The sequence below is a fragment of the Muscardinus avellanarius genome, assembly GCF_963383645.1.
Source record: "Muscardinus avellanarius genome assembly, chromosome: 1".
Classification (NCBI taxonomy): domain Eukaryota; kingdom Metazoa; phylum Chordata; class Mammalia; order Rodentia; family Gliridae; genus Muscardinus; species Muscardinus avellanarius.
The window spans coordinates 233,201,218-233,215,180 of record NC_137786.1 but is presented as its reverse complement, the minus strand read 5'-3'; the positions used below and the strand labels follow the sequence as shown (position 1 = coordinate 233,215,180).

Sequence of the window (13,963 nt, the reverse complement as noted above, 5' to 3'; positions counted from 1 at the left end):
AGGAACGCGCCCCCCTGGCGGCCCGCCGGGCTTCTCTGCAATGCCACTCATCGCCCGCGGGCTGGAAGTAGCCGCTAAACATTTCCGGGCCTCAGTTTCCTCTCTCTGCACACAGGGGTGAGGACAGGAAGGGGCTGTCAGTTTCTTGGTGGTGCTTGCCAGATGTACCTGATGATGGGAGAGCTTCCTGTGACCCGACCCAAAGGCAGCCCAGGGCAGAGGCGCCACAAGCCTTTTTTGTTTGTTTGTTTTTGTATTGAGGATTGAACCCAGGGGCATTCTACCTCCGAGTTACACCTTCAGCCCTTTTCATTATTTTATTTTATTTTTGCAATACTAGGGATGGAACCCAGAGGCCTTCTACCTCCAAGCCACACCCACAGCACTAATTTTTATTATTTATTTTGAAACAATCTCACTGAGTTGCAAAGGGCCTCACTAAGCTGAGGCTGTCCGAGAAACGTGATCCTCCTGCTTCAGCCTCCGGAATTCTGGGATGACAAGTGTGGGCCACCACTCCCGGCTCTATTTTTATTAGTGTTTTTTTTTGTTTTTTGAAACAGCATTTCACTAAATTGCTGAGGCTGGCTTTGAACCTTCGATCCTTGTGTCTCAGACTTGTGTCTCAGACTTCCAAGTACTGAGATTACAGGCTTGGCCACTACGCCCAACCAGAAGTCCACTCTTTGAAGTGGGGACATCTTGGCCTGAGTGGGTCTGTGGAGCAAGACATGAGGAAGTCCCTGGTGCTGGCCATGGACAGAGTGGGGAGCCCAGTGAGGAGCTCAGATCAGCCTTAGGGCAGGGCCAGGTCCCCTAAGGACAAATCAGGCTGCTGGTAACTACTGGTTCATAACTGTAGCTGGGTCATTTTCTCTCTCTGTGTTTTGGCTTCATCAACCTGAAAACCCCCCTAATATTTTAATCCATCCCAAGGGACAGTGAGGGCTTCAGTGAGCGTTGACTGGACAGTGCTGAGGCACACTCTCCCTGCCAGGCCTGTGTCTAGCCCAGCATGCCGACTGTGCAGCCTAAGCTCCGGTTTCTCATTCACAAACATGCCCAAGGCCCTGGTTTGACAGTGTTATTACCTGTTGGCTCTGATGACAGTTGTCATTAGAAGAGGGAGTTCAATAAAAGGGGTATAGTCTTTGGAAAGTCACCCTCTTTCCAGTGCAGTTCTAATCTTCAAAATGGGTGTGAGGCACCATGGCACATACTTGTAATCTGAGTACTTGGGAGGCTGAGACAGGAGAATCTCGGGTTCATGGCCAGCCTCAGCAATTTAGTGAGGCTCCCCACAACTTAGTGAGACCCTGCTTTAAAATAAAAATATAAAATAGGTTCCATCCCCAGTACCACACAAAAAATATAAATATAAATATAAAATAGGGCAGGGGATGTAGCTCAGAGGTAGAATGTGGACTAAATCCCCAGTACCACATACACATACACAAATCCCAGTATTCAGCCACACGTGGTGGCGCACACTTGTAATCCCAGCATTTGGGAAGCTGAGACAGGAGGATCACAGTTCGCAGACAGCTTCAGCTATTTAGTGAGGCCCTTTGCGACTCAGTGAGACCCTGTTTTAAAAATAAAGAATAAAAAATAGGGACGGGAAGCAGGGCGTGGTGGCGTACACTTGTAATCCCAGCATTCAGGAGGCTGAGACTGGAGGATTGTGGTTCACGGACAGCCTCAGCTACTTGGTGAGGCCCTCTGCAACTCAGTGAGACCTGGTTTCAAAATAAAGCATAAAAAATAGGGCAGGGGGTGTAGCTCGGAGGTCAAATGCCCCTGGGTCCCATCCCCAGTAAACACACACACACACACACACACACACACACACACACACACACACACAGACACACACACACAAATAGAATCCCAGTATTCAGGACTCAGGACCCAGCTGATAGGAGCACTTAGTAAATTCCTTTGCAGGTAACCTGCTACAGAGGATCTCACTTAATTCTTGCAAAACCCCTGAGATAGGGTATCATTTTACACAATTCACAGATGGGAGAACTGTGAATTGAGAGGTCCATTGACTTCCGTAAGACCTCACAGCATGTCCTGAGGAGCCTCTAAATAGGGCCTCACCTTACTCAGAGCTCCCTGAGCCCTCCATCTGCCCCCAGCACACACAGTGACATGGAACAGCCTACTCACTGGAGTCACAGCCTTGGCTCTTAGCCAGGGAATGAAAAGGGTAGGCATCCCAGTACGTGGGAGGCTGAGACAGGAGGATCCCAATTTGCAGACAGCCTCAGCTACTTAGTGAGACCCTCTGCAACTTAGACCCTGTTTCAAAAAAAGAATAAAAAATTGGGCTGGGGGTATAGCTTGGAAGTAGAATACCCCTGGGTTCCAATCCCAACCCCACAAAAAAGGGGGTAGGTGAAGAAGTAATCTTAAGTATCAACGATGTCATGGGTGCCTTTCATACATTCACAACCCCCTGGTGAGGTAGGAACTGTCATTCCACCTCACAGTGGTGGAAGCTGAGGCTCCAAGAGCTGGCAAGGGCAAGTCTGGGCTGTCCGACCCCTCCCACCAGAGTCCTCCCAGGAGCCCAGAGCCGTGCCTCTGCTGGTCTCTCCTCTCAGAGTCTGAGATTCCCTGCCAGACACAGGCTCAGAATGTTCCCTTTCCTAGTCCCCAACGGGGTCAGAAGACAGTAACTGGGGAAGAGTTGCATTTCTAGTGCTCGAATGGGAGGGGGTGAGCTGCCCCCGCACTCCCTGGGGCATCTGCGGCTGCCCTCCAGCACACTGCAGCGTGTGATATTTGGAAGCAAGAACGCAATCGCATGTCCCTCTTCTCACCCATGGCGAGCGCTCTGTCCTCTCAACGCCCGGCTTTGGGTTTTCTGCTCACATCCAGCTGTGTGGCTTTAGGCAGGCGCCTCTTGGTGGACTTGGTACTTCCTAAGACTCAGGCATGTCCTGCACCCTGGTATGGATTCCTGTATGAAGGTCCATCTATCTGTCTCCCCAGTGGGTCCGGGGCAGCCTCAGCATCACCCCGGCTCAGCCTTTGGCTCACAGGAATAGCTGACTCACAGCCAGGATGCATGTAAGAGTTCCAGCTCAGACTTGGCCTCCATGGCAACCGGGGCACACGAGGCCCTAGCCCAAAAGCCCACACTCCACACTCCCTCTCTTTTGCCCCCTCTGCACACTGCACTCATTATTTTCCCAGCCTTTTGATGAAAACAGAATGTTTAGCTCTTCCCGTGGAAGGACAGCCATACTGTGACGGAGAGGGGAGGGCTCTGCCACCTGATGGATGTTTTGGGTTTAAATCTGTCTGGGCCACTTTCTAGCTGTGTGACTTGCAGCATGTGCCTTCAGCTCCCTCCCAGAAGCAAAACCTGGTGTCTGATGGGTGCTCAGTGAACGCAGTTGTTATTACAGTTGGCACAGTGTGGGCCCATGGTGGGCACGCAGTGATGACAGCCCTTGTGTTCGAGCCAACGCTCTGGAGCCATCCTCCCTCTGCTTTGCTGATCCCTGGCTGTCCACAGACGAGGGTCCAAATGTTCCATCCAGCATCTTCCCGTCAGCACAGCTGCACCCTCTGCCCCAGCCCCAGCTGCCCCTGCAACCCATGTGCCAGCCCCCTGAATCTGCCACTCAGCTCCTGCTTCCCACCCGCTCTGCTCCTACCGATCCTGTGGGCCTGGCTGCTCCTGCGCTGCCATGGAGTCTGAGCTCCTACGAGGTCTCAATGTCTGGCTCTCTGCTCCGTGGCCAGGAGGGCTGCCCCCGGCCCCTGACAATTCTCTGATCCTAACATATGAAGCCACCTGTCTGTAAGCTGGGGACAGTAATCTGGTCCGTCCTCCACTAGACCTACGAACTCCACCAGGCGGGGAACCTGTTTCGGACTCTAGAACTCCTTGGCACAGAGTCCATGTCTGTGAGCGTCAGCACATGCCAGTCCCAGCCTGCCCGCCCCCCTTGGGGCATGCATGCGGGACACGTGGATCTGTGAGGGCAGCTGAGCAGCAAGGTTTATAGAGGAGCCCAGGGCAGCAGCATAAAGGACAAATGTCTGTTACCGGGTGGGCAGGCTCAGGGCGCAGCCAGCCCAAGCTGGGGATCAGGGGCCATGGGCCCTTCACTCCCCCAGGGGCACAGTGTCGCCGGCATGATGTAGGACACCCCAGGAAGGGCATGGGCATAGGGCTGCGCTTCCCTCCATCAACCTGGGGCGGAGCTGGGGTCAAGATCCCAGGGACCTCCTTGGGGACCAGGGCGGTTGGAGGGTCATAGCCCATCCGATGTGTCCAACAGTGTGGCTAGGCGCTGGCAGGCAGAGTCCCACATGCAGAGCTCCATCCAGGCTGCAGGAGGCGGAGGGCCTGGGTGAGCGGGCGGGATTGGCAGCAAAGACCTGAGCCTAGTCCAGTGGCCCCTGGAAGATGAGGCGGACGCAGCCATGCTCGCCAGTGAGCCAAGCCCCACAAAAGGGGCAGGCGGCATGGAAGGCATGGGTGCCGTGGGGCAGTGGTGTCTGGGCCCAGTAGCGGGCAGTCTTCTCTGAGCAGACATGGCCACAGGGTGCAAAGGCATGGCTGGGCGGCCCGGGGTCCAGACAGAGGCCAGCCTCCTGGCCAAGCCACAGGGGTACATAGGGCCCCACGAGGCGGCAGAGAGGACACTCGCGCTCCTGGGGTCCCCGTTCCCGCCGGCAGCCCCAGCCATGGTAGCCGTGGACGTGGCCGCAACGGACATAGACCCAGGGCTGCTGCTTGTCAGGGGCTGTGCGGCCACGGGCTGGGCTGGGGAAGGCCAGGGTGCTGAGGCCCACGGGGCACTGGGGCCGCGCCGCGTTGGCCTCCTGCCGCTGGGCCTCCAGCTGCTTCAGTGTGGGTGCCCGCAGCAGCCCCGCCGGGGTGCGCCATAGCAGCGTGGCCCCACACAGGTCGATGAGCGAGCCGTCTTGCAGCACGTTGGATTCATTCTCCACCTGCCAGAAGCAGCAGAAGGGCTTTAGCCAGAGAGCCCCCCACCCCGTCACTGGGCAGCCTTGCCCCAGCCAAGCCCTCCATCCATCCCACTAACACCCACCCCCCGTGGCACACAGGGCCAGCAGGCCAGGCTGGGTGGCATGGGGCGGGAGGGCAGACAGGGGCATGCCATCCTGCGCTCTTGGCCTGGGCTTTGGTGTCCTCATCTGTCAAGAGGTCAGGACCCAAACAAGGTTTTTCTAAAACACTTTCTGAAGCTCTCTCGTAAGGGCAGAGACAGGAAACATCTCACAGGGAATGCTGGATACTTAGCCCAAAGCAGCCGACCCAGGGATCATGGTTAACATCAAGGACTCCAGCCACAGTCCTGGGCTTGAATTCTGGCCTGACAGTAACTCTATGTCCCTGTCTTAGTCTCCTCATCCTCAAGGTGGATTTCATATCCTGGTATCTTGACTGGGTCTCATGAAGATTAAAGGAACCAATAGGTGTAAACATTGGGGATGGTACCTGGCATACCATACACGCTCACAAGCGTATGCAGAGTTCATGTGTATCGTGTGTGTGTGTGTGTGTGTGTGTGTGTGTGTGTGTGTTATTAGGGATTGAACCCAGGGGTATCCTACCTCTGAGCTGCAACCCCAGACCTATTTTATTTTTTGTTTTGAAACAGGGCCTCACTAAGTTGGTGAGACTAACCTTTAACCTGCGATCCTCCTGTCTCAGCTTCCCAAGTACTGAGATTATAGGCTTATGCCACTGCGTCTGGTTATTTTTTATTTTTTGGTGGTACAGGGGGTGGAACCCAGGGGCTTTCTACCTCCCGGCTATACTCTCAGACCTATTTTATATTTTATTTGGAAACAGGGTCTCAATAAGTTGCTGAGAGCCTCATTAAGTAGCTGAGGCTGGCTTCGAATCTGTGCGATCCTGTCTCAGCCTCCCAAGTGCGGGGATTATAAACATGCATCGCCATGCCTGGCTTGGTTATTTTTTCTTTTGAAACAGGATCTTGCACCAGGAGTGGTAGCACACACCTAAAATTCCAGTATTTGGGAGGCTGAGACAAGGGGATTGCAAGTTTAAGGTCAGCCTCAAGCAATTTAGCAAGACCCTCAGCAACTTATCAAGACCCTATTTCAAAATAAAAAATAAAAAAGGGCTGGGAGTACAGCTTGGAGGTAGAGCGCTCCAGCATTCCGTCTCCAGCGGGAGGGAAGGCAGGCGGGCAGGCCGACTGTGAACCTAGCTAAGCTGCTGAAGCTCTCACTAAGCTGCTGAGGCAGGCCTCACACCTGCTCTCTTCCTGTCTCAGCCTCCCAAGTACTAGGACGACAGGCATGTGCCACCATGCCCAGCTTACATGCATAGTTTTAAAACTAATTCTTCCCAAATCCTCCAGTAGAGTGAACACTCGAGAAGCTAAGCCCTGCTGTCTCCTGAGGTTTTGCATCTCCTTGGCAAATGTGTTCAGACCCAGGAGAAGGGTGGGCACATGCCCCCGGCTCCCTCTAGGCCACACTGCCAGCGCTCAACCTTAGCGCTCTGCTCTGAACCACTGGACCACGTGGGGCTTCCACGCGGCCGGCACTGTCAGAACTACTCCAAGGGCCCTTCCCCCCTGGGAGAGGATAATAAAGCTAAACTCACTTGTACGTGACAGACATGCTACAAACTGCCGGCACTCCCGGCTATAAACTGCTCACACATGGACCAAGTGTCATCCTCACAAGAGCCTCAAAGATTGCAGCCTCAAAGCCGCTGGGTCTGCACGGTCCCTTGCGCAGCACCACTTCCCACGCTCCACAGATCTCCAGCAGTGTGCAGGCTATACCTGCGGATGCCTGTCTGTGGGTCAAATGGCAGCTGCCAACTCCCTGAGCCTGGGATTCCCCCGGACGGGGTCCACTGGGGTTCCCTTGATCGTGAGGGCAGCAGATCACCTCCTGGCTTGGACAGGGGATGGGCAGACTGTGGGCCTGGGAAGGATGGGAGGGGAGATGGAGTGGACCTACCAGCTTCCCCCGCTGCTGGGCTGAGCGGCTGTCCCGCAGCGTGTACACGTTCCCGCAGACAGAGATCTCCCGCCAGACACCCGGGGCCGAGTCCTCGGAGAAGCCGCCCGCGGGGTGCATCACCAGGACCCCATTGGTGGTCAGGCCATCCATCAGGCCATCCGGGGTCCGCCATTTGGCTGCCCGTTCCTGGGACCACATGAGGGATCGGATCACATCCCTGAGTAGCCCCCAGCAGGCTTCCTCTCTACCCTCAGACTCAGGGGTAGCACCCAGAGGACTGCAGGACTCAGGGTACTGCCTGACTCCCTAGGCCTCACTCTGCGCATCTGTGAAGCGGAGCTGCTAGAGCTTGCACGGGTCCTGGGAGGACGACTGAGGGCCAGCCCATGGCTCCAGGGCGCTGCACCTCCCCAGCCTCCCCCTGCTCACTCTCCAGTGAAGAGCTGGTCCCGGCCTGGGGGCTCACTCACTCCAAGGAAGATGTTGCTGGAAGCATCAAAGCCAGCGGCATAGATGCGGGCGGTATAGGGTGGCCGGCGGTCACAGAGGATGCGGCAGGCGTAGCGGGAAATGGTGCTCTGGGCAGAATGGCCCTCAGCAGCCCCTCCTCCAGGGGACGTGTCCGTCACCACAAAGTCGATCATGTTCTCAGTGGAGCGACCAATCTGCAAGGGAGGGGAGGAAGAAAGCAGGCCTCACAGGCTCACGGCACCGGAGCATCTCAGGATTCCCCTCCTCAGCCGCTCAGCAGCTGTGTGCAGGGCCGTGGAGCCACTATACGGCTGCCAGGCCCAGAGGAAGGGCAGCGCCATCATATCTCTCAGGACCCTCGAGGCTCCTAGGTGGGGTCTTGGGTCGGGAGCGTCTCCTCCATCTCCTCCGCAGCTTCAACAGCTCTGGGGAGTACCCCACTCAATAAAACTATTTGATTTGCTAATGTAACAATGAAGAGGTGACAGTGGCGTGGTGTCCAATAGCTTAAATACTGACCTTGACTGCTGTGGGAGGCCTCAAAGAGTCATAGCAAATAGTGACTTTTTAGTAAGAATTCACTATGCGCTGAGCATTTTAAGTGCAATGCAACTCAGTTAATCTTCCCAGGGGTGGGTGCTGTTATAGTTCCCATTCACCAATGAGACCAAAGCCCAGAGGAGCTATGTGACTAAGTCTTCCATCAGTAAGTGGTGGAGGTGGCATCTGAATCAGGTATGATTCTCCCCCCTGCCTTCTGAATTCTGAAACGGTTGAAACTGTTTGGGCATCGTGTGTGTGTGTGTGTGTGTGTGTGTGTGTGTGTGTGTGTGTGCGCGCGCGCATGTGTGGTTTGTTATTAGGATTAAACCCAGGAGGGTTTTACCTATGAACTACACTCCCTAGCCCTATTTTATTTTACATACTGAGGGGACTGAAGTCAGGGACACTTTACCTCTGAGCTACACCTCCAGTCCTTTTTATTTTTTATGTTGGAATAGGGTCTTGCTAAGTTGCTGAGACTGGCCTCACTGCAATCCTACTGTCTCAGCCTCCCAGTACTGGGATTCCAGGCATGTGCCACTGTGCCCTGGACGTCTGAATCTTGATTCCGTGACTATCTGCTGAGTGAGTGTAAAGCCAGTGGCCACACAGGAACAGAGAGCCTCCTCATTTGAAGCACCGAGTCCCCCAAAGCACCTTTCCCATGGCCTCCAGTCTCATGGCCTTACTCTGGAATGCCTACAAAGCCCAGCAGCCAGGAGGTGGCTGGTGGAGGGGCTGAGCATACCTGGAACATGTCTGTGTCACTGTCATGTGTGTACTCCACTATGACTGAGTGGCTCCGGGACAGTGTGTAGGAGATGCTGTGCTGGCCTCGGTTACTCAGTGCCTGTAGGGAGAAAGAAGTCACCTCTCAGGCTATGTGGCCAGGAGAGGTTAAGCTTCTGAGCCCGAAAAAAGCTCAGGGCCCAACGGCCACTCCTGAGCAGGGGTGGCTCCATCCTGTGTAGGGGGGGACTGACAGCAGGTGCTCTACATGGGCTCCTTATTTAATCCTCCAGCCACCCCAAGTATGGGCTTATTGTTCCCATTTTACAGTTGAGGGAACAGAAGGTCAGAGAGAAGAACTGGCCCAGGGCCACATGGCTGGAAACAACAGAGGGTGACTTCTACCCCAGTCCTCTCAAGCCTCCTCTTGGAGCCTTGGCTGCCTCTAAAATGATACTGATGGTTTCCAGCCAATGAATGATGGCCAAGGAGATGTTCTGAGAACCATAAAGGACTGTGCACACTGCAAAGGATTTCCCATCGCCATCATCTCTCTGTTGCCCGGCAGGCAACAGAGAAAGTAATGGCATGGTGGGTTGGTGGCAGGTTGGCCCGGGAAGCCCGAAGATCTGGCCCTGGGGCGGGGAGGGCAGGACAGCGGGGGTCCCCCGAGCTGCTTGCCTTGGAGACGAGCGGCGTAGAGATGTGGTGCATGACGTCTGGCTTCACTCCGTTGGCATGTGGCCGGCGGCTCAGTGCCAGGCGGCTCCGCCGGCGGCCCTTGTCCCCATTTGCTAGACACCCATTGTAGCTGTGGTTGCAGGGGGTTCAGAAAACAGGGTTGGGGGAGGAGAGAAAGAAAGAGAAAATGAGCCCCTGCTGAGACTTGGAGAAAACTGCCAACTCTGGGCAGATCCTACTTTAATAAACAATCTCTAGAACCCACAGTGGTAAACCAGCGCCCTGGTTGGAGGGGGCATTCATTCAATTAACCAAGTATTTGGTGCCTGGGCAGGTGCTGGGCACTGGAGGATAGAAGTGACACACCACGGGTCAGTTTTGCACCCTCAGTGTAGGGAGCTCCCCAACGGCTCAAGGAACCCAGGTACCACCTGCCATGGCCCAGGCACAAGCTAAGTGCACCTGGGGCCAGAGGTAGGAGGGGGGAATTGTTCCCAGGATCAGGTTTCTGGGAGAGAAAACACCTATATTTGGCCTTGAGGAACTGGAAAGAATTCACTTATACCACATTATCATTTATTACATCACTACTAGAAATGGAAATGAAAAAAATAGACCCACAATGCCACTACCTCCACATCTCCATACAAGTCAAATTTCCACCTTCCTCTCCAGCTCCGGTCGGGAGGGAGTGAACGTGAGAGGCAACGATGGCGGAGTCACCGCAGCCAGGCCCTGCTGCCTCTGTGCTCCCGGCCCTTCACGGTCTCGATCGCCTAACAGAATCTGTGCGGTGTCCTGCCAAGCAGCTGTCTTTCTTCCCATATTACAAATGAGAGACATTGAGGCTCAAGGAGGTAAAGTGATTTGTCTCAGGCTACTAAGTAAAAACGTCCAGATCTGAGCTCAGGCCTGCCCAACTCTGGACTCGTAGACACCCTTGCAGTTGGAGGGCTCACCCTGAGCCAAGGCCCCAAGGCTGGCAGGGTTTGCTGGATCAGAGATTGGGGACTTGTGCTGTGAAGTGCAGCAGGGGAAGATGACGCTCAAGGAAAGGCCGGAAACATCAGGCTAAGAGCAGTATTCTGTGGGCAGCAGGGAGCCATAGAAGGCTTTGGAGTAGGAAGTGATGGGATAAATAGCTGCCAAATAAGACTGCTTGGGTCACAATTTCTTGGAGAGTTTGTTAACACCTAGCTTCTCTGGCCGGGCGTGGTGGCGCTTGTAATCCCCGCGCTTGGGAGGCAGAGAAAGGAGGATCGCGCAGGTTTGAAGCCAGCCTCGCTGGCCTAAGAGACCCTGTTTCCAAATAAAAATATAAAATAGGTCTGGGAGTGTACCCCGGAGAAGGGTTTCCAGGAACCCCAGTACCACCCACCCCCCAAAAAAAATCTAGCTTCTCTGGTCCCAGCCACGGAGATTCTGATTCTGCAAGTTTGAGGTGGGCCCATTAAACTGTATTTGAAATGTACACCCTGGTGGCCCTCACACCAGCCAGATGCAGAGGACAGATGGCTACCGAGAGGTTTCATCTCCTTAGGTCCCACCATCGGTGACCTTGGCTTCAGCTGGGAAGCCAGCCCTTCCTTGGGGACATCCAGCAGGTGCTTTACCCATACAAAACCCCCAAGAGCTGGCCATGGTGGCACATGCTTGGAATCCCAGCATTTGGGAGGCTGAGACATGAGGATCACGGTTCGCAGACAGCCTCAGCTACTTAGTGAGGCCCTTTGCAACTCAGTGAGACCCTCTTTCAAAATAAAGAATAAAAAATAGGGCTGGGAATGTAGCTCGGAGGTAGAATGTCTCTGGGTTCCACTCCCAGTATCTCAAAAAACAAACAAACAAACAAACAAACAAACAAACAAACACAAGAAGGGACTGCTTCTGCCCATCTGAGCTCTTCCTGTGGAGTTGGGAAGCAGACCTAGAGGGACCCAGGCTCAGGACTCAGGACCCAGGCTCAGGACTCACATAAGCCTGGCTTAAGTCTTGGCTCTTCTCCTTATCACATGACCCCTGTAGAACGGGGCTCATTTTTTCAGGACCTACTTCACAGGTCCATTTTTAGAACTAAGCAAGAAAAACCCTTTGAGAATGCTTGGTACAGTTTGGTATAATTACATCAAACCTTTGATAAATGTTAATTATTAGTGTTACTTTTTAAAAAAAAACACATGAACATAAGCATCAACAAAGAGTAGTTGTTATTATTCCTTAATCACTGCCATCGTGATACTATCGTCTATCAAGTCCTATCAAGGAGTTTGTTCAGGACTGATGGCAGAGAGGCCAAAAAGAGACATGGGTGGCGAGGAGGACGGATCTCTGTGGGAGGTGCAGGGACCCAGGGCAGGCCAAAACCAGAAGGGAGGAGATCTGCCCAGCCCCCAACTCCCACGCTTCCTCTCTCCTGGCCTCGGTTTTCCCATCTGTAGCATGAGGGTGAGCTGCGGCTGAGTAAGAAAGACCTGGGTCCAAATCCCAGCCCTGCCACTTACCAGCTGTGTGCCCTTGGGCCAGTCACTTCCCCTCTCTGAGCCTCGGTCTCCTCACCTTCCTCACAGCATCTTTGTGAAGATTGAAATGAAATAATGTCCATGAAAGCGCTTGGCACGGGCCTCCCAGAACACCTGATACGTGCTGGGTGCTGTTCTACGTAATTTACAGAAATCACCTCCTTTCCTTTCGTCCTTCTTTCCTTCCTTCCTACAACCCTCTGAGGTTGGGATTATTGTTATCCCTGTTTGCAAAACAGGCAAACAGAGGCACAGGGAAGTTCGGCAGTGTGCAGCGGCAAGATTGGAGCCACGCAGTTCTGCTGCACAACCAGAGTTCTTCACCTCACACCACACACACCAGGTGCTCTGTGGAAGGCAGCTGCTGTTACTTTTTTCTCATTCGATCTGAAATTTGGGTGGCAAGTTAAGACTTGTCTCAGGAATTTATGAGAAACCGGAAGATAAAATAATCATTAGGAATTGAGGTGGATTGGTCAAATTTGTCTTTCAGTGGGGAAGATAACAAGGGACAAACAGCAGAAGGGCCTATGTAAAGGGTGGCTGGGGCCCTTCTTCTGGCTGTCCTGGGGAGTGCCAGGTGCCCGCCCCTCCTGGACCAGAGAGGCTCACCCCAGGACGATGAGTTCGCCATACTTGATGGGCTCCTCGCCGGGCTGTGCCTCTTCACTGGGAGAAGAGAGAACGCGAGAGCCCTTGTTCCCAGGATGCTGGAGATCTGAGGTTCGGGAGCACCCCACTTCGGGGTTTCCTTCCAGCACCATTCTAGGCAGAATGGAAGAGGAGAAAAGAACTTAGCAGCTTTCCATCCTGGACCCCTCATTCCCAGCTCAGGTCTGCCCAAGGCCACCTAGGCTAGGGCAAGAGTGACCTTTCACAGCCCCTATTGTCATGGAAACCGTTCACCTCTGCCTCCTCTAACCTACCCGGGTTGCTGGGATACCAGGAAGGGAAGGTGGGTGGGATGAGCCAAGAGGGAAGAGTGGCAGAGTCAGAGGCCCAGGAGGATGGACCAACTCCGGGTGGCCCGAGTTGTTTCTTGACCAAAATCCTAATCTGGGATGTGCTTGGGAAAGGGGCAAAGGACTTGGGGGCTCTTACTCCTTAACTCAGATTCAATTCCTGGCTTGAGCTTTCAGCACCAGGACTTCTGAGCTAACCTCTGTCAGGTTCTTGGGATCTGTCTCTCCTAACCTTTCCAGGCCTCTGTCCGCCTGTCTGATTCTCAATGACTCTCTGTCCTCCCAGGACTGTCCTTTTCCCTGGCTCCTTACCACCCTCCTCCCCTCTCTGCCTGTCGCAACCTCCACCTCGCCAGCCACGCGAGGAGACGCCAGCCAGTCTCCCCATCGCGGCTCCCCCGAGGGCAGGCCTCTGGCCCCCTCCTGGTGGCCCCCTCTCCCTCCCTCAGGTGTCCGTCTGCGTCCCGAGGCCGCCGTCTCTGGAGGCCTGTGGGGGCGGCGCTCCCCCTCCGGCTCGGGCTGCGGCAGGGCCGGTCTCCTGCCCGTCTGGAAAGCATCCCCACGCCGGAGCGGCTGCGAGGGCAGGCCCGCGCCCCGCGCCCCGCGCCGCGCATACGCAGATACACACCCGCAGCCCCTCCACACGCGCGCGCACGCGCGGCCCCGCACACCCGGCCGTGCACACCCGCACCCCACACCGCAGAGACGCGCACACGCGCAGACGGCCGCGGGCGCGGGCCGGGACCCAGCACCCCAGACGCGCAAACACGCCCCCCGCGCCGCCCCCGCCCCTCGCCCCGGCGGCCTCACCTGGCCGCGCTCCCGCCCGCCCCGCGCCTGCCCCGCACCGGCCGCTGCGGCGGGAAGGGCCTGGCCCGCGGCGGCTCCGCGCGGCCTCGTCACGGGGACACCCGGGGCCCGAGGAGGGGGCGAGCGCGCAGCGCCCCGCCCCACCCCTAGCTCGACGCCCCGCCCCCACGGGACGCCCCGCCCACTGGCCCCGCCCCGCGGCCATCCCCGCCCGCCCAAAGGCGCCTCCCCTGCAGTCTAGCCTCGCCC

At 55.5% G+C, this 13,963-nt stretch overlaps 1 protein-coding gene across 4 annotated transcripts; it reads right to left on the bottom strand.

Annotated features, from left to right (window-relative positions):
• Window positions 1-4,410: 4,410 nt before the first annotated feature.
• PELI3 (pellino E3 ubiquitin protein ligase family member 3) lies at window positions 4,411-12,706 on the bottom strand (the record flags this gene model as incomplete). 4 transcript variants are annotated; one of them, XM_080696543.1, is made up of 7 exons in its annotated part: window positions 4,411-4,980; window positions 6,997-7,185; window positions 7,470-7,664; window positions 8,762-8,863; window positions 9,424-9,553; window positions 11,925-11,993; window positions 12,555-12,706. In XM_080696543.1, 7 exons carry the CDS (start codon window positions 12,704-12,706, stop codon window positions 4,411-4,413), a joined length of 1,407 nt encoding a protein of 468 aa, XP_080552669.1. The 4 variants fall into 4 exon arrangements, with proteins under 4 accessions (XP_080552669.1, XP_080552670.1, XP_080552671.1 ...); XM_080696544.1 differs by lacking the exon at window positions 11,925-11,993; XM_080696545.1 differs by lacking the exons at window positions 8,762-8,863; window positions 11,925-11,993.
• Window positions 12,707-13,963: the final 1,257 nt, after the last annotated feature.